This window comes from Eumetopias jubatus, unplaced genomic scaffold (genome assembly GCF_037043125.1).
Source record: "Eumetopias jubatus isolate StellerSeaLion01/CBP00866 unplaced genomic scaffold, mEumJub1_p1.0 scaffold_11, whole genome shotgun sequence".
NCBI classification, from domain to species: domain Eukaryota; kingdom Metazoa; phylum Chordata; class Mammalia; order Carnivora; family Otariidae; genus Eumetopias; species Eumetopias jubatus.
Window position 1 is genome coordinate 86,535,797 of NW_028274817.1, and position 20,907 is coordinate 86,556,703.

Genomic DNA, 20,907 nt, shown 5'->3' on the forward strand with positions numbered 1-20,907 from the left:
CCAAATTAAGAAATGATCACACTGACAGCAGTTACCAGTTTTCATAATTTAATGAAAAAGTATTGGTAAAAAGGTGACATTTGAAAAAAGACTGAGTTTATCTTGGAAAACTGGACTATATAAGACAAAATGAAAAAAAAATTAACAAAAGAAGGTTAAGAGGTAATACTTCAAACAACAGCAAAATGTAGCAAATACATTTTGGGGCAATTGAAATTTACACAACTGAAGGCTCCTTCATTTACTTAGGAAAATCCTGTAAAAATATTACAACTATATTTCCCTGACTGAAATGATTTTAGTCAATCCTCTCCCAATGGCATTACATATGGAATTTGGCTGAAGCACTTTTTCAATGTTTGCTTTTCCTCGCACTCACTCAGAACCAAAAGGCATGAAAGGACACAGGCTGTGGTACTGGCCTTGAACAGAAGGAGTTTAGAACACAGCTCCATTGTAATTTAATTCCCAGGAAGGTGTCAAATTCATATCCACCCCAGCAGAACTCAGGGAAAAAGCACAGGAACCTAGCGCATACAGACGGGAAACGGTCTCCCTCATTTGGAGAATTCATCGCTGTTTCCATCGGAACAGAACACGGGATGCCTACCACACATGCTACGGCGTGTTCACACACGTACACAGGCATAGAAGAAACATTGTCAAGGTGTGGCCAAAGGGGAGGCAAAATGCAGAGAAGTTTTCCAAAAAGGAGGAACAAAGCAAAAGCCACGGAACCCACGAACAAGGCTGCAGGAACAGAAGCGGGGAGAGGAGCAGGGCTGTGTTTCCCATGTTGGCGGAGGGCGGAGAGCGGAGGAGCCCCAGGCTGCCCGGCGCCTACCGCAGCGGGGCTGTTGGTTCACCAGCAAGTAACGTTAAAAATCTAAAAATGGCCTCTTTTGTCTGAAAACTCCCACTACACTTTCCCAAACTAGAAGAAAGAGAATATTAATTTAAGGCTAAGAAGAAAAGAGAGCAGAGAACTATAGTCGGCTTCACATTTTAAAAACTGTAACATTTCCCCCTTCTTTAAATGGGAAGCAGACATGTTTTATCCCCCCCCCCCGCCCCCGCAACATGTAATTATTCTCTTCCTCCCAGAAATCAATCAAGGCTGATAGTTTGGGAACAGGGTGTAAGCAACTTCTGAAAAATGGCTCCAGCCTTTTTGTTTGGGAAACTGCCTCGGATTCAAAGTTGGTACAAAGCTAAATTATATCCATGTGTTAAACACATGCTTTCAAATTCTGTTTGACAATAAAAATCTGTTTCAAAATTAAAGCAGGTAAGAATACTTAACCTCTGTGCATTTTACTATATTTTAATTATACCTCAATAAAAATTTTATAAACATTAAAGCAGGTATACAAAAACTGTCAGCCAAACTTATTTAAGTCAAACTGATTTGAAAACAATAACACAAAAACCCTGACCTGGTACAAATCCCCCAGAATTGGTCTCACTTTGGGAAAGGCTCTGGGATCCTTCACAAATGCCTAAGTTGCAAGAATCAGAGCATTTTCCTTGGAAGTAGTACTTTTTTTGTACCTTTGTAAACACTATCCACAAGTTAGCCTTTTATGCTTGTTAGACGGGTGAAGTAGTTACAAGTGCGTCCCCAACAAGCAAGTCTAGGAACAGGCACTGGACACTCAGAAGCATTAGGAGTATTGACTTGGTAAGGTACTGCGAAAAGAGCTCAACCTTGTGCAGAGCAAAGGAAGAGGGTAGTGAGTCTGACAGTATCTGAGATGTTGGTTCCCGGTCTCTCCCCGAAGCGGGTTTCCAGGTACCAGTGGAGTTAGAAACTGCCTACAGACAGGGGCTCTGGGAGTCACACGCTGTAGCTTCAAAAGATAAGTAGTTTTAGTGTCTGATAATCATGGTCTCTTGCAAATCCATGAAGGACGCAAGGACTCTTAATACGTATGTGCGTCAATGTGTTGATGTGACTGGAGAGCTGTCCCCAAGTATTTACTGAGCAAGTACTCTAGGCCCAGCCGTTCTCGACAGCCTCTGGAAGGAAAACTTCCGGATAATCTGCAATTCTTATAATGTGCTTGTGAAAACTAGACTTGAAAGTGTTTCAAAAGCTGCAAGCCAATTTCCTGTGGAAACGTTTTATTCTTTTCACTACAATTCCTCCTAACATATGCTAGAATCCTTTTGGTGTGGAGGTGTCCCTCAATGTATGGGGCAAAGGCAAAGATTAACGTATTCTTGGAGGTTGCTGATCACCTCTGCATCGAGCTGTGGGAAAGGGGATGTGTCTTGCTTTTGCCGTGGCAATCCCGTCGAGAGTCATGGGGAGGATTTTCCCTGTCTGAGCTAACTCTCCTTACCCTGACTTTCTCTTTATTCCCATCACTTTCTGCCTCTGAATCACTCAGCTCCAAATCTGGGCAATACCCATCGTTTTCCTGATAGGGAGCTCTCCCTGCAGACCGCTTGACAAGCTGCTTGCCCCAGAGCTGCTCCTTGGGGTTAATATTCTTGGTTGGCTTTGCACAGCACTGGAGGTCCTCTGCGGTCCTCACCCACCTGCTGGTGGCCTCCTTGAAGGACCTGCTAAAGTGTTCCACGGTAGATTTCCTAAAGGTGCCCTGACTGGCCAAGTGGGAGCTGAGCATGGACTCCTGGTCACAGAACATCGCACCCGAGCTGTCTTTTTGGGTGACATCTCCAGACCAGCTGCCCTCCAGGCCGTTGGATTTGGCAAGCTTGGAGGTAGGCTGACTTTTCCCGTTCCCCATGGAAGACTGTCCATGCAGGGCAGCCTGAAGGACCAGAGGCTTCCCCAGCGACTGCCCGTGATAGAACTCCGGAGATGGAGCACTCCAAGCAGGACTGGGATCCTTCGCTTCGCTCCTAGAGTGGCCGAGACTGGCCAGCAAACGGTTATTTTTGCTCTCTAGTGGGTGTCGCAGGTACGGTCTCGTTCTCATTTCTAGTGACTCCTGAGGCACCTGCGCGCTCCTTATGCTGTGAACAGGGGTGCTGCTAGCAGAGGACAGGGGTCCGGGCTCAGGCTCTGTGGGGCTGTCTCGGCAGTCTTCTGGAGCGGATTTGGGCATTTTGAGCTTTAAGGTAATTCTTGGTGGTGGGTAAAACAGTGAGTTTTCTAGTGCATTTGTCGAAGGAAGTCCTGAAAGCAGAAAGAAAGCTTGATGTTAACACCCGATTTAAAGATCGGCGCGCGTGCTTACTGCAGCACAGTGGGTTCACCGAGCCGCTCCTGCAAATGTCTGACAAGCCCCGGTTTCGCTCTGGGTGTGCATCGTGGCACCGAGGCTGGAGCAGGCCGGACGAGAGGTGGGGCGGGGGTACCACAGGTGGAAAACTCAGCGATGCCACCGTTCACCATGTGGCTCTCGGCCTCCTCCCCTCTGCCCTCCTCCCCTCTGCCCTCCCAGTCTGTAAAGTGATCCCAAAGACGAGTGTGCCACCCCCTATATCCCCAGCTCTGCTCCCTCCATTTCTGAAAAGAACCTCACTAGCTGTGGTTTAGGACAGGGTCTCCCTATTTGTGTGTCCGTCTGTGTGTGCACGTGTGAGTACCGTACAACACTTAGGATGTGTCTTAAAGAGAAGTTGCAGACCCTACCCCCAATCTCTTCTGTCCTTCCTAGAGCAAGTCAAATATCAACCCTCGAGGACATAGCATAGGCTCTGATGGGCAAGGAGTAGGTGGATAGGTGCTTTAACCTGGCGACAGCAGAAATGGCAGTGGGTGGTTCCCGTGTATTTTATGTCCTGAACCTAAAATAATTTCCTGACGATGAATGGCCATCACGGAGGTGTGGGGCAGGCTGTGCAGTGGCATGGCCAGCAGAGAAAAATCACAACATTCCTGCCCATGGCCTGCTCTGGGCTTGGCCCGGGGAGTACTGGCAATCAGTTGCCTGGTTATGTCATCCTATGATCATATTTAGAACAGATCTTCCTTTCTCTATTACTGGGAGTGCTCTGAAATGAAAAAAAAAAAAGCACTACCGAACAATTCCTCCTTGCAGAGGGACTTGACCTTGGCCCACGAGAGGCCAGCCAGCAGGTGCCTAGGCAGCACGTGTTCCCTGAGGGTGCGTGGTGAGTACTACCAGCTCTTGTCTCCGCCAGGGACTGCCACCTGCTGACAGCACACAGCAGTCACAGGGCTGGTCCCCACCCATCAGAAGCCACATGGTCTCAGGGCCAATCTCCTTGGCACGCGGGGGCCCCTCCCTGCTGTCCTTTGGTTTGCCTTGTCTTGTCTGTCCTGGTGCCTCTGTGGCTGAGCAGCCCCGCTCCCCCCTGCTGTACCATTCTGCTGTGACCCACGATACTTACAAACACCCCAGAGCCTTTGATGCCTATGTGACACCTCATTTCTGCGTGTCTCTGTTACTCTATGGCTGGTCCTTAGCTGGAGCTAGATTCTGTGCACCCTGCGTAGTGACTCCTGGTTGCCCAGGCTCTGCCACCAACCTCTGTATTAAATGAGGTACAGGGAGGTTACAAACGTCACCGAACACGACTGTCATTGCAGCCAAGCTCCCCATGCTTAGGGCACTGTAATTACGCTCACTTGTCTCTCTCACCAAGTGGGCAGCAATACCCTACAGGCAGGGATTCCGGCTTGCTGATGGCTCTGCTCTCTAGCTCAGTTCTTAGTCCACAGTAGGTACTCGAAAAATAGTAAAGAAGAGACAGAACCCAGATCTCCTAACTACTGGCTAAGGGTTTGTTTTAACAAATTACTGTTAAGATGAGTAACCTTGGAATTAAACGTTTTCTGGAAACTCGGGTTAGATCCTACCCTACTGATTCCTAAATGAATCTGATGGTTAAGAGAATAATTTCATGGCTTTAACTAGTGGCCCTTGGTATCTGTCTCACACCTAGATTATCTGCCCTAAACCTGCAAGCCCCCCAACCCCACCTTGGGATTTTTTGCCTCATGAGTTGACAGTGAAATGGGCCACGTCCTATCAGGGTCGGACTAGAGCAAATGAGATATTTGACAAGAATTTTAAAACATTTTTAGGTAAAACAATTGACATAAAATTCAAATTGTTAAAGTAGGATGTGACCAGAGTCTATATCAGGACATCTTTAATATAAGGTTACCTGCAGCAATTTCCTGGTTAATAAGCTGGACTTGCAAACCGAAGATCTGTTCCTGTATTTTGTTCTGTGATAGTTTCAGCTTCTCTCGCCTGCTTATCATGTAGCACAGATTTCGGACCTGAAAGCCCAACCCGCAGCAAACAGAGATTTTTGTCATGTTACATAAACCTGACAATTATAAATTGTTTAGCTAAAGTGAAGACAACTAAAATCAAGTGGGGTACGGGGGTGGCTGAGGAGAGAAGACCGAGCACAGAAGCTGCGACAGGGCCACTCTACAGGAATTCACGTAGCACGGCAGTCAGGGGGTCACGGTCCCCACATCAATCAGCAGCACAAGCGAGACGCTCCTGAGCCGCCTCGTGGAACCTCCTGCCCCTGTGATGGGATGGGCCCAGTGTTTACCCGCACAGCCGAGCTGGGAAGACGGGGTGAGGACTGAACATTTCAGCCTTCCCTTCAGATCCCTGAATGAAACAAGGGTGCTGCCGGGTCCGGTACAATTTTCTAAGCAGTGCTGGACCGGCAGGATAAAAGTCTGCTGGGAGGACTGAAAGTGGCTTTTTTGCTTACACCTCCAGCTCGGCCAAATCTCCAGTCACAAGGGGGCAACCCTCACGCTCCAGTACTCCTTGCCCTACCTAGACAAATCACCCCACCCTTCTGGGCCCCAGTTCATTCACCTGTAAATAGGGCTAACAATAGTACTTTCTTCACTGGCATGTTGGGATTACATGAGTTAATATTTATGAAAAGCTTAGAACAGCGTTGTCACATAGTAAGTGCTATAGATGTGTGAGTTCAATTTTACAAAGTGAGCCAAATCCATTCCCTTCCAAATTCTGGTAGCAGAGAGAAAAACAAGCCATCTCTATAATTATACTTGATTATAAAATTCTCTAGGGTAAACACAGGGCCTAACTTATCTTTGAATAAGCGAGTTAAATGGAATTATCTGGTGTAGAGTAACAACCAGAGGCGATTTTGACCCCCCAAGAGGCATTTTGGTAATGTGGAATCATTTTTGGTTGTCACAGCTGGGTATGTTGGGCAGGTATTTGTTGGGGGCAGGTAGAGGCCAGGGATGCTGCTAACATCTTACAGTATCCCCCACAACAAAGGACAGTCCCCTACAGCAAAGAACTATCCAGCCAGAATGTCGGTAGTGCTGAGCCTGAGAAACTCTGATCTAGTTCTTCCCTCAACAAAATTCATTCTCTCTTCAGTCCATAGTCTCATGTGTCAGTAAAATATAGCTGAGCCAATTTAGGCTCAACAGTGAATAAAAAGTAAACCAAATGAGAATTTATTTCAGATTTAAGCTTCATACAGCATATAAGTGAGGGTTCTCTAATTCCCTTGAAAGTGCCTGTCAAAAGTTTAAACACAGTCTAATGTTTGGGGCCACTGTGCCATCAGAAGATAAGCAAGGACACAGAAGCCCACACTATAAATGAGTTGACCTTTAGAAAACAACTAACTGGAAGCAGGGCCTCCATTTCTATGCAGACTGAGACCTAAACAGTAGCCACAGCTGATCACCTTACCCTCTCTAGGTCTTGCCGTAGATGCATAAACATTCTCATGCGAGTGTGAATACTCTCCTCTTTTGGCTGCACCAGGCCGTTTTCCTCCTCCTGCTTCGGAGGAAATAACGGCTTATTGAAGTTACTTTTCCGCTTCAGTTTCCAGTAGTTATAGATAAAGTCCACGGCCAGTGTGGGCAGCCCCAGCTCTGCGGCCACATCTTCCACACGGACCAGGGAATAGAACTCCTCCTCCAGCTCCCGAAGCTTCTGTGCCCGCAGGCTGGTTTTCTCACTTTTGGCCTGGCTCTGCTCTGCAGCCCTGTGTAGGGGGTACTCGGCCTCCCCGAGTTTCTGCCTATTTTGGCTGTGCTTGAGGCAGTATGACTTGAACTTCACTTCGTCCCCCTCGTCTAGGATGGTCTTCATCTCCAGGTTGTGCTCAAAGGCGCAGGTGACGTGGAAGGCAGTGATGCAGCTTTTCACAGAGCACTGTAGGAAGAGAAGGTGTGTTAAGGCAGCAGGGCTGGGGCACGGAAAGGGACACCCTATATCCCTGGGCTTCAACTGAGAGCTCACAGGAAGCAAAGGAAAGGCACGGAGAGAGCTGGTCCTAAACTGACCATGGCAGATGCTTTACAGGTAAACCCAGGAAATTTGCTTTATAGAAAACCGAAAGAAGAGAGGAAAAAAAAAAAAAGTTCAAACTCCTCCTTCAGGTTTTCGCTCAAGCGCTAAGTTTTTCTGAGAAGTCTTCCTTGAGCCCTCTGAAGAGTCATGCTGTACCTTCTCTGTGTCCCGCACATCACCTTATTATGTGCTTCTATAATGGTACTTTCCACACCGTACCTACAGTATAGTAAATGTCAAATCCCTGGCCAGAGCTCTTAAAGACAGAAGCTGTGCCATTCATTTTTGCATTGCCATCAACTTTTGAACAAGCAGGTGCTCAAGAAATGCTTCTTAAAAAAAAACAAAGAAAGAAACGCTTCTAAATAAACAAAAGAAAAAACAAAGTCAGTATTATTGCCAGAGCATCTACTGGTTCTAAAAAGGCCACAGGCTCTCCAATATCTAAGTAGCCTAACTTCCTGAAATTGTTCTTACAGAGGGGTGCTGTCCAACATGGAAGCCAACTAGCCAAAATTAGCTATTTAAACTTAAATTAATTAAAATTATATACAATTAAAAATTCAATTCCTTAGTCACACTAGCCACATTCCAACCATACTGGACAGCACAAATTTCCATCACTGCAGAAAGTTCTATGGGAAACTAGGGCTACAGACAACCCGAGATTAACTTTATAACACTCTGCCATTCATAGATGCAACACCTTTGTTAAGTAGCGTGCACTGAGGGTGCATTTATAGAGTGGCAGAGTAGGAAGAAGCCAGCCCGGGACTGCTGTACTCTTGAGCTTCACTTAGTCTCAATTACCGTGTGTTCTGGTTACAGTGCTACAGCTTTCCTTCCAAAGATTTTAAATGCTTGGGTGCATGTATATGCTTACACAGAGGAGGGAGAGAAAGCAATGGAGGATTTGTTTCTAAAAATAGTGGGAATTCCCATGGTGAAAGTCAAGTCTCAACTCTTTTGGAAGCCTGCATCTGGGCGGCAGACTGCTCAATTACCTGTATGTTGGGTTTTTGATAACTACAAATAGGGAATGACCTTGGGCACGAATAAAGACTAAAAAAATGCAAACCCTGACAAGTGTCCTTATAATAGATGGAGAAATTCAACACCTAAGATAATACTGGTAACCATCAAAGCTTTTTTTTTTTTTTAAAGATTTTATTTATTTATTTGACAGAGAGAGACACAGTGAGAGGGAACACAAGCAGGGGGAGTGGGGGAGGGAGAAGCAGGCTTCCCACGGAGCGGGGAGCCCAATGCGGGGCTCGATCCCAGGACCCTGGGATCATGACCTGAGCCGAAGGCAGACGCTTAACGACTGAGCCACCCAGGCGCCCCATCCATCAAAGCTTTAATGGGGAGATTCCATTTCGGCTAATTTTACAGGACAAAGAATCCCAGAGATGAAAGAGAATTCTAAGATCATCTTATCCAGCTCCACATTTATTATGGCTTGTCCTTCCCTCTAGAGTACTTGATGTTCTACCTCCACTGCCCCACCCCCCCAACTCCTTCCACTTTTCAAGTAAGTGATAATCTAGCCACTTAAACTGCATTCCTGAGACAGCCCACCCCAGCTTTGGACAGCTCTACTGGAAAAATTTGTTACCTTACACTGAAATCTGTATCCTTAAAATGTCCATGTATTTGAAAAACTTCATGAAAATGATAACGAAAGCCAAAAATGTACTTTTATTTGGGCACATTTTGTTATCACTTGGCTAAGAAACTAGCCAGTCATTTAGAGAACATATCAAAGCAAAAGGCATTCTTTAGCAAAAGATTAAAAGTGTTGGGTATAGTGCTCTTTCATTGTTTAGTAACTGATAAAAATATGGGAAGAGAAAGCAAAAGGACTGTCTCCTATTCAAGGGGATGGATGTGTGACATAAAACTATTACTGATAGGAAGCTAGGGGCGCCTGGGTGGCTCAGTCAGTTAAGCGTCTGCCTTCAGCTCAGGTCATGATCCCAGGGTCCTGGGATCGAGCCTCACGTTGGTCTCCCTGCTCAGTGGGGGAGTCCCTTTCCTCTCCCACTGCCTCCTCCCTCTGCTCATGCTCTCTCTTTCTCTCAAATAAATAAAATCTTTAAAAAAGGAAGCCAAAAAGGGGCGCCTGGGTGCCTCAGTCATTAAGTGTCTGCCTTTGGCTCAGGTCATGATCCCAGGGTCCTGGGATCGAGCCCCGCATCGGGCTCCCTGCTCCGAGGGAAGCCTGCTTCTCTCTCCCCCACTCCCCCTGCTTGTGTTCCCTCTCTCGCTGTGTGTCTCTCTCTGTCAAATAAATGAATAAAATCCTAAAAAAAAGGAAGCTAAAAACCTGAAATGTCAGTTCAAATTTATAGACATATGTAGAGACAGAACTATAAATTACTCAAAATAAAATAATACATGAATAAAAATTGTGTACTTAGATGAAAATTGGAATGCCCTTGGGAAACTGCCATAAAATCCATCCAGTCACAAAAAAAGGTCATTCTATGATATTTATAGCTGAAGGTCTGTATATTTTGGTGGTAAAGGAGAAACGCCAACCAAGTTTTGGTGCCAATCAAATACCTATTTACTTTTTTCCAAAAACATATAGTTGGAACATTCTATTAAACAAAATGCTTTTATATACATGTCATTTATTTCTACTGTAACCACTTAAGGTGACAGAGGAAGTATTACGATGCCCATTAAAAAAACAGCTTTATTGAGATATAGTTTATGTGCCATAAAAGTCAATTTTAAGTATACATTTCAATGGTTTTAGTATGTTTACAGAGTTTTGCAACCATCACCACTACATAATTCTAGTACCTTTTCATCATTCCAAAAAAGAAATCTCATGTCTACCTGTAGTCACTTGCTGTTTCCAATCCCAGCCCCAAGCAACCACTACTAATCTAACTTTGTGCTTCTGTAGATGTGCCTATTCTGGACATTTCATATAGGAGGAACCATACAACATGTGGCATTTTAGTCTGTTTTTTTTTCACTTAGCATGTTCTCAGGGTCCAACCATGTTGTAGCATGTGTCAGAATTTCATTCTTCTAAAAATGTGGCCAAATACTGTTCCGTTGTATGGATATACCACATTTGTTTATCCATTCATCACCTGATGGACATTTGACTTGGTTCCACTTTTTGGCTATTATGAAATAATGCTCCTGTGAGCATCTGTGTACGAGTTTTTGTGTGGACATAAGTTTTCATTTCTCTTTGGTAAGGTGCATTAAAGGATTAACCCTGCCCAAAGAAAGGTTTGGTCCTGTGCCCCCAGCTCCTAAGAGGTAACCTCTAAGCCTCGGGAATGTCCTGACTGATAAAAAGGTCTTTGTTTATCTGGGGTCCTTGGCCATGTCAGAGAGTCTACGCTAACAATGTGATTTATGGTCAAGGCTTTGGGCCACATGGGATCAGCCTAACCTCTGGAGGGACTGGAGACTATGGTTAGCCATGCAGGTGGGTCAGCTGTGTCTAAGTCACCAACTCCTAATAAAACTTTTGAACACTAAGACCTGGATGAGCTTCCCTGGTTGGCAATACTCTGTGGATTATCACACATCATTGGTGGGAGAAATATACGCTGTCCACAAGACTCCACTTGGGGGGGGGGGCGGTGGAGCAAGATGGCAGAGGAGTAGGAGACCTGGATTTCGTCTGGTCTCAGGAATTCAGCTGAATAGGGATCAAACCATTCTGAACACCTACGAACTCAACAGGAGATCAAAGAAAAGAATAGAAATAACTCTCTGAAAAGAAAAGCGACCACTTTCTGGAAAGTAGGACGCGCAGAGAAGTGAATCCCAGGCGGTATTCGGGAGGATAGACGACGGGGGAGGGGGCCTCCATCGGCCGCTAGCGGCAAGTGATAGAGCTGCGGAGCATGAAATTGGAACTTTTTAGAAGTTGGCTCCGCTGAGGGACATCGCTCCAGTGGCTAAGCGGGGGGTAGAAACCTCGCGGGATAGTGTGGTCTTAGGACCCTGGGGGGGGGGGGCACAGAAAGACCGGGGGTGCCCGAGTGCGGCAGAGCTCCCAGGGATCGGAGCGGGGAAGCCGGCTGCAGAGACGGAGCCGAGGCGCGGGCTCTCAGCTCGGGGTGGCCATAAACTGTGATCCGCGGCCCAGTCGGGCCACTGCGCCTCCAGCAGGGACCCAACAAGCGGCAGAGCCGGGGAGACTCCCCTTCCTCCTCCGGGAGGAGCGGCGCGGGAGCACACCGCAGGGATCTGCTGGGTTTGGAGACTCCACACGGGGTCGGGAGCCAGAGATAGAAACACTTGGTCACAGGCCGGGTGAGCACGGAGTGCGGCCGGAGACCGGGGACACGGGAGTGACTGCTTTTCTCTGGGGGCGCACTGAGGGGCGGGGCCCCGAGTTCTCGGGTCCTCCGGGGCGGAGACTGGGAGGCCGCCATTTTCACTCTCGTCCCCCAAAGCTGTATGGAAAGTTTGCAGGGAACAAAAGCTCCCGAGAGCAAACCCGAGCGGATTACTTAGCCCAGACCCGGCCAGGGCGGGGCAATTCCGCCTCCGGCAAAGACATTTGGGACCCACGGCAACAGGCCCCTCCACCAGAAGATCAGCACGAACAGCCAGCCAAGACCAAGTTTACCGATCAAGGAGAACGGGAGAACTCCAGCGCTAGGGGAATACTGCACACAGAATTCATGGCTTTTTAAACCATGATTCTTTAGTCTTTCAAAGTTAATTTTTTAACTTTTTTTTTTGAATTTTTCTTTTTTCCCCCTTTAAACCGACATCTTATCAATCCCTTTTTTAAAAAACATTTTTATTTTTCATTTTTAGAGTCCTATTCTATCCCTTCATAGTAGTTACCCTTATTTTTGGCATATATATATAAATTGTTCTCTCTTTAAAATTTTGAGATACAGTTTCTTCTAACAGATCAAAATATACCCTAAATCTCTAGTGTATGGCTTTGTTCTAGTCTCCTGTCTGATCACATTCTCTCCGTTTTTTTTTTCTTTTTTTAAAATCCTCTTCTTTCTTTTTTCAAACAACTTATTATCTTATCAATTCCTTTTATAAAATTTTTTATAATTTTCATCTTTACAGTCATATTCCATCCCTTCATCGTATCAACCCTTATTTTTGTACATATATAAGTTTTCCTTTCTTTAAAATTTTGGGAGGCACTTTCTTCTAACAGACCAAACATACACCCAAAATCTAGTGTGTGGCACTGATCTATGCACCAGCCTGATCATATTCTGTTTTTTTTGTTTTGTTTTGTTCGTTTTTATCTTTTTCTTTTTCCTTTCCTTCCCTTTCTTTTCCCCCGGTTTCAGATCTTTTCTGATTTGTTTAGAGTATATTTTCCTGGGGACATTGTTACCCTGTCAGCATTTTGTTCTCTCATTCATCTGTTCTCCTCTGGACAAAATGACAAGACGGAAAAAAATCACCTCAACAAAAAGAACAAGAAGAGGTAGTACCAACTGCCAGGGACCTACTCAATACGGACATTAGTATGATGTTGGACCTAGAGTTCAGAATCATGATTTTAAAGATACTAGCCGGGCTTGAAGAAAGCATGGAAGTTATCAGAGAAACCCTTTCTGGAGAGATAAAAGAACTAAAATCTAACCAAGTCGAAATAAAAAAGGCTATTAATGAGATGCAATAAAAAATGGGGGCGCTAACTGCTAGGATAAATGAGGCAGAAGAGAGAATCAGTGATACAGAAGACCAAACGATGGAAAATAAAGAAGCTGAGAAAAAGAGATAAACAACTACTGGATCATGAGGGCAGAATTCGAGAGATAAGCAATACCATAAGATGAAACAACATTAGAATAATTGGGATCCCAGAAGAAGGAAGAGAGAGAGAGGGGCAGGAGGTATATTGGAGCAAATTATAGCAGAGAACTTCCCTAATTTGGGGAAGGAAACAGGCATCAAAATCCAGGAGGCACAGAGAATCCCTCTCAAAATCAATGAAAATAGGTCAACACCCCGACATCTAATAGTAAAACTTACGAGTCTCAGAGACAAAGAGAAAATCCTGAAAGAAGCTCGGGAGAAGAGATATGTAACCCACAATGGTAGAAACATTAGATTGGCAACAGACCTATCCACAGAGACCTGGCAGGCCAGAAAGGACTGGCATGATATATTCAGAGCACTAAACGAGAAAACTATGTAGCCAAGAATACTATATCCAGCTAGGCTGTCATTGAAAATAGGAGAGATAAAAAGCTTCCAGGACAAACAAAAACTAAAGGAATTTGCAAACATGAAACCAGCCCTCCAAGAAATATTGAAAGGGGTCCTCTAAGCAAAGAGAGAGCCTAAAAGCAACACAGACCAGAAAGGAACACAGACAATATACAGTAACAGTCACCTTACAGGCAATACAATGGCACTAAATTCATATCTTTCAATAGTTACCCTGAATGTAAATGGGCTAAATGCCCCAATCAAAAGACACAGGCTATCAGATTGGATTAAAAAACAAGACCCATCAATATGCTGTCTGCAAGAGACTCATTTTAGACCCAAAGACACCCCCAGATTGAAAGTGAGGGGGTGGAAAACCATTTACCATGCTAATGGACACCAAAAGAAAGCTGGGGTGGCAAACCTTATATCAAACAAATTAGATTTTAAACCAAAGACTGTAATAAGAGATGAGGAAGGACCCTATATCCTACTTAAAGGGTCTATCCAACAAGAAGATCTAACAATTGTAAATATCTATGCCCCTAACATGGGAGCAGCCAATTATATAAAGCAATTGATAACAAAAGCAAAGAAACACATTGACAACAATACAATAATAGTGGGGGACTTTAACACCCCCCTGACTGAAATGGACAGATCATCTAAGCAAAAGATCAACAAGGAAATAAAGACTTTAAATGACACACTGGACCAAATGGACTTCACAGACATATTCAGAACATTCCATCCCAAAGCAAAGGAATACACATTCTTCTCTAGTGCCCATGGAATATTCTCCAGAATAGATCACGTCCTAGGTCACAAATCAGGTCTCAACCGGTACCAAAAGATTGGGATTACTCCCTGCATATTTTCAGACCACAATGCTTTGAAACTAGAACTCAATCACAAGAGGAAAGTTGGAAAGAACTCAAACACATGGAGGCTAAAGAGCATCCTACTAAAGAATGAATGGGTCAACCAGGAAATTAAAGAAGAATTAAAAAAATTCAAGGAAACCAATGAAAATGAAAACACAACTGTTCAAAATCTTTGGGATGCAGCAAAGGCAGTCCTAAGAGGAAAGTATATAGCAATACAAGCCTTTCTCAAGAAACAAGAAAGGTCTCAAATACACAACCTAACCCTAGACCTAAAGGAGCTAGAGAAAAAACAGCAAATAAAGCCTAAACCCAGCAGAAGAGAAATAATAAAGATCAGAGCAGAAATCAATGAAATAGAAACCAAAAGAACAGTAGAACAGATCAACAAAACTAGGAGCTGGTTCTTTGAAAGAATTAACAAGATTGATAAACCCCTGGCCAGACTTATCAAAAAGAAAAGAGAAATGACCCAAATTAACAAAATCATGAATGAAAGAGGAGAGATCACAACACCAAAGAAATACAATTATAACAACATATCATGAGCAACTATATGCCAGCAAATTAGATAACATGGAAGAAATGGATGCATTCCTAGAGATGTATCAACTACCAAAACTGAACCAGGAAGAAATAGAAAACCTGAACAGACCTATAACCACTAAGGAAATTGAAGCGGTCATCAAAAATCTCCCAAAAAACAAAACCCCAGGGCCAGATGGCTTCCCAGGGGAATTCTACCAAACATTTAAAGAATTAATACCTATTCTTCTGAAATTGTTCCAAAAAATAGAAATGGAAGGAAAACTTCCAAACTCGTTTTATGAGGCCACCATTACCTTGATCCCAAAACCAAAGACCCCATCAAAAAGGAGAATTACAGACCAATATCCTTGATGAACATGGATGCAAAAATTCTCACCAAAATACTAGTCAATAGGATCCAACAGTACATTAAAAGGATTATTCATCATGACCCAGTGGGATTTATCTCTGGGCTGCAAGGTTGGTTCAACATCCACAAATCAATCAACGTGATACAATACATTAACAAAAGAAAGAACAAGAATCATATGATCCTCTCAGTAGATGCAGAAAAAGCATTTGACAAAGTACAGCATCCTTTCTTGATCAGAACTCTTCAGAGTATAGGGATAGAGGGTACATACCTCAATATCATAAAAGCCATCAGCAAATATCATTCTCAATGGGGAAAAACTGAGAGCTTTCCCCCTAAGGTCAGGAACGCGGCAGGGATGTCCACTATCACCACTGCTATTCAACATAGTATTAGAAGTTCTGGCCACAGCAATCAGACAACAAAAAGAAATCAAAGGCATCCAAATCGGCAAGAAGAAGTCAAACTCTCACTGTTTGCAGATGATATGATACTTTATGTGGAAAACCCAAAAGACTCCACCCCAAAACTGCTAGAACTCATACAGGAATTCAGCAAAGTGGCAGGATATAAAATCAATGCACAGAAATCAGTGGCATTCCTATACACCAACAAGACAGAAGAAAGAGAAATTAAGGAGTCAATCCCATTTACAGTTGCACCCAAAACCATAAGATATCTAGGAATAAATCTAACCAAAGAGGTAAAGGATCTGTACTCAGAAAACTATAAAATACTCGTGAAAGAAACTGAAGACACAAAGAAATGGAAAAACGTTCCATGCTCATGGACTGGAAGAACAAATATTGTGAAGATGTCAATGCTACCTAGAGCAATCTACACACTCAATACAATCCCCATCAAAATACCATCCATTTTTTTTCAAAGAAATGGAACAAATAATCCTAAAATTTGTATGGAACCAGAAAAGACCCCGAAGAGCCAGAGGAATGTTGAAAAAGAAAAGCAAAGCTGGCAGCATCACAATTGCGGACTTCCAGCTCTATTACAAAGCTGTCATCATCAAGACAGTATGGTACTGGCACAAAAACAGACACATAGATCAATGGAACAGAATAGAGAGCCCAGAAATGGACCCTCAACTCTATGGTCAACTAATCTTTGACAAAGTAGGAAGGAATGTCCAATGGAAAAAAGTCTCTTCAACAAATGGTGTTGGGAAAATTGGACAGCCACATGCAGTAGAATGAAACTGGACCATTTCCTTACACCACACACAAAAATAGACTCAAAATGGTTGAAAGACCTAAATGTGAGACAGGAGTCCATCAAAATCCTAAAGGAGAACACAGGCAGCAACCTCTTCGACCTCAGCCGCAGCAACTTCTTCCTAGAAACATTGTCAAAGGCAAGGGAAGGGCAAAAATGAACTATTGGGACCTCATCAAGATAAAAAGCTTCTGCACAGCAAAAGAAACAGTCAACAAAACCAAAAGACAACCAACAGAACGGGAGAAGATATTTGCAAATGGCACATCGGATAAAGGGCTAGTATCCAAAATCTATAAAGAACTTATCAAACTCAACACCCAAAGAACAAATAATCCAATCAAGAAATGGGCAGAAGACATGAACAGACATTTTTCCAAAGAAGACATCCAAACGGCCAACAGACACAGGAAAAAGTGCTCAACATCGCTTGGCATCAGGGAAATCCAAATCAAAACCTCAATGAGATATCACCTCACACCAGTCAGAATGGCTAAAATTAACAAGTCAGGAAACGATGGATGTTGGCGGGGATGCGGAGAGAGGGGAACCCTCCTCCACTGTTGGAGGGAATGCAAGCTGGTGCAACCACTCTGGAAAACAGTATGGAGGTTCCTCAGAAAGTTGAAAATAGAGCTACCCTACGATCCAGCAATTGCACTACTGGGTATTTACCCCAAAGATACAAATGTAGAGATCCAAAGGGGTACGTGTACCCCGATGTTTATAGCAGCAATGTCCACAATAGCCAAACTGTGGAAAGAGCCAAGATGTCCATCGATAGATGAATGGATAAAGAAGATGTGGTACACACACACACACACACACACACACACTGGAATATTATGCAGCCATCAAAAGGAATGAGATCTTGCCATTTGCAATGACGTGGATAGAACTGGAGGGTGTTATGCTGAGCAAAATAAGTCAATCAGAGGAAGACATGTATCATATGACCTCACTGATATGAGGAATTCTTAATCTCAGGAAACAAACTGAGGGTTGCTGGAGTCGGGGGTGGGTGGGAGGGATGGGGTGGCTGGGTGATAGACATTGGGGAGGGTATGTGCTATGGTGAGCGCTGTGAATTGTGCAAGAGTGTTGAATCACAAATCTGTACCTCTGACACAAATAATGCAATATATGTTAAGAAAAAAAATAGCAGGAGGGGAAGAATAAAGGGGGGGGGAAATCGGAGGGGGAGATGAACCATGAGAGACAATGGACTCTGAAAAACAAACTGAGGGTTCTAGAGGGGAGGGGGGTATGGGGATGGGTTAGTCTGGTGATGGGTATTGAAGAGGGCATGTAAAAAAAAAAAAAAAAGACTCCACTTGGGGACGACAACTGGAAGCTCCATGCCTGGTCTCTCCTGGACCCTGCCCTATGTGCCTCTCCCCTTTGCTGTTTTTTAATCTGCATCCTTTTATTGTAATATACCATAACCACGAGTACAATGGCTTTTCTGAGTTCTGTGAGTCCTTCTAGTGAATTATTAAACCTGAGGGTGGGTCCTGGACACCTCTCAAACTGCAGGTATATACTTTGAAGTGGAACTGCTGGGTCATATGGTGATTCTACATCTAACCTATTGAGGAATTGCCAAACTGGTTTCCACAGTGGCTGCATGTTTTACATTTCCACCAGCAAAGCACAAGGGTTCCCATTTCTCCACATTCTTGCCAATAATTGTTATTGCCTGCTTTTTGACTATTATCACCCTAGTGAGTATGAAGTGGTATTTCACTGTGGTTTATTTATTTTTTTGGGGGGGGAGAATAGATTTCTATATATTCTTCAGAAATTATAGAAAATAAATGAGTTAAGAGATATTCTGTCACCCTCTAAAGAAAACAGTGTGTCCTCCTCAAAAGGGGATGACACCTGCCTGGAACAGCAAGGGCCTGGCGCTTATGTCCTCAGCAGTTCCTGTCCTGCTGCAGGACAGTGTCCATTTGGTTGTCTTCTATTTTTTTAAATTTTATTTTATTATGTTATGTTAGTCACCATACAGTACATCATTAGTTTTTGATGCATTTGGTTGTCTTTAATCCCAAATAATCTGTGAACAGACAGCTGGGTGGTATAGCAGTTTTCTCAAAACTCTGTCACTGACACAATGTGATAAATGGTTCAAGCCAGCCTACCAAACCTACTCCAGCCAAAAAAAAAAAAGAAAAGAATATGACCTTCTAGAGAGGAGGGCGGTACGGGGCAGTTTAGGCAGAATGCAGGTGCAGTATTAGGTATGTGTGTTGGTGTTTTGCCTAGACTTTGGCCACAGTCCCTCTAACTGCCAGCTTTCCAGAATTCCTGTAGGGTCCATCTATACTTAAACTCCATCACCCACAGTGGCCACCAGCCCTTCTGACCTCTCATCCCTAAGGGTCTGCAAGGTTGGAGGGCAGATGTCACTTCAGTGTTATTTAACGTTTCCCATGTTTACATCCGGCCTCCCTTAATAGACTATAAACTCCTGAAGGCAGGGACCAGAAATGCCTTAGAACCAGAAAAGTTTGTACTGACAAAATTTGGAATATATGAAAAAATATTAAGTACAGTCACTGAGTAGGCATACTTGCATTTCTCCACTTGTTGAAGATTTTCATTTGTTTTTAAAGAGTTCATTTTCCTCATAATCAAACTCCTATTAGCCTAACAGTAAACTCATGGCAGCCCACTGACTTATCCTGACTTCAAATCCACTTGCATGTGATTTCAAACATGACCACATCCCTCTACTGTCAAAAGGGACACTTATCTAGTACCAAATGTTTGATGATTCTCCTCAGTTTGGCTGGATGAGTCCTACGGCTTTCCATCAGCAAAGTCCAATTAACTCCAAGGAATAATAATATGAATAATTAAAAACAAGTACAACTACTATTACCACTAACATTTACTGAGTATTTACTCAATGCCTGGCACTGTGCTAAGCCCTTAACCACGTTTATTAAGTAGGTACTATTATCATCTCCATTTATAGATATGGAAGCTGAGGCACAGATATGGTAGGTAACTTCCTTGAGATAGTATAAAAAGCAAGGAAGGAGGTAGAACCAGGATGTGATCCCCAGAAGTCTGGCTCCAAAGGTCATATTCTTTTCTTTCTTTTTTTTAAGTAAGTGTATGTGTGTCATTTATTCATTCATTCAATCAATCAATTTCTACACCCAACGTGGGGCTTGAACTCACGACCCTGAGATGAACAGTCGCATGCTCTTCCAGCCAGGTTCCCCCAAAGGTCCTAATCTTAACCAGTGTTCTTTCTTTCTTCTCAGGGAAAACCGAAAGCCTCTGGATCTAGGTTGAATGGGGCTTGAACATAAGCCATATAAGGACCCTACAGGAATTCTGGAAAGCTGGCAGTTAGAGGGACTGTGGCCAAAGTCTAGGCAAAATCCAGAGCTGTCTGGGGCATCTCATTTGAACCTAGTCTTTATGATCTGGTTCAGGATTATCAGAAGACTTTATGCTCAGGAGAAAGATTCTAGCTCCTAGATATGGAAGCTGTAGACATTGGCTACGTTTAGACCCCAACCCCACCAGTGCTGGATTCTATCCTTCCCCAGTGAATGTTCCCAAATCAAAAGAAGAGGATAGATATGTGTATTCCCACTGCTGGGAAGCAGGAAGAACAAATACAATTCACAGATAGTTAAGAGATCCATAAAGAGTTAGTAAAACAAAATATCCTAAATATGTTACTAATCACAAAGACTTAAAATAAACCTCCCAAGAACAATGATGCTAATAAAACTTGACCCCTACTGAATTACTATATTTGTTTACTATGTTCGTGATTCACATACAGGGAACAAGATGCTAAATTACTGATGAGTGCGGAATTAACTTTCGTTAGTGGTGGTTTAAAAGGAAGAAGAAGGTTTTGGTCTGTTTTCCCACAGGAAAACTAGGTATCAACCATGGAAAACAAACGCCGCTCTATTAGTATAAGTAGAATGTAGGTGAGAAAAGAATTACACACTTCAGAAGGTCACCGGATGTTCATTCCCCCTCACTCAAACTCAAGGGGGGAGGGTCTTTCCTACAGCCTGGCACTCACATTGCACTTCCCCAAACCATAAAATGATTTCACACCTCTCCTCAAACCTCTGGACCTCACTCTCAGCTGATGGTACTGCTTCCTACCTGAGGAAATTAAAACAATCAAAAGAGCACGTCTGCAGATCCCCACCAACACACGTACCTAATACTGCACATGCACTCTGCCTTCAAGGCTCTTAACAGGCCAGAACTATCAGTGCTCCTGCCCAAGGCCACCCCCTCATCGCACGCTTTACCCCACCCTCTCTCACCTACTGAAAACCTCACTCCAGCAGTTTTTCCTTTCCGCTGGATCACTCCCTTTCATGCACACTGCGATGTTCTATGTGCTAACAAGTGTACACACATATTTGGTAATTCTACCATCTTAAAGACA

The 20,907-nt window shown here is 43.7% G+C and overlaps 1 protein-coding gene across 1 annotated transcript in view; it reads right to left on the reverse strand.

Moving 5' to 3' along the window:
* Positions 1 to 1,050: 1,050 nt before the first annotated feature.
* JADE3 (jade family PHD finger 3) overlaps positions 1,051 to 20,907 on the reverse strand; it is a 96,191-nt gene continuing 76,334 nt past the window's right edge. Inside the window, exons 9-11 of the mRNA XM_028113326.2 lie at positions 6,657 to 7,127; positions 5,110 to 5,227; positions 1,051 to 3,148 (exon numbers count right to left, since the gene is read on the reverse strand). Of these exons, the coding sequence (XP_027969127.1) occupies positions 2,238 to 3,148; positions 5,110 to 5,227; positions 6,657 to 7,127 (1,500 nt within the window). The 3' untranslated portion in view covers positions 1,051 to 2,237. The remainder of the gene's footprint in view (positions 3,149 to 5,109; positions 5,228 to 6,656; positions 7,128 to 20,907) is intronic.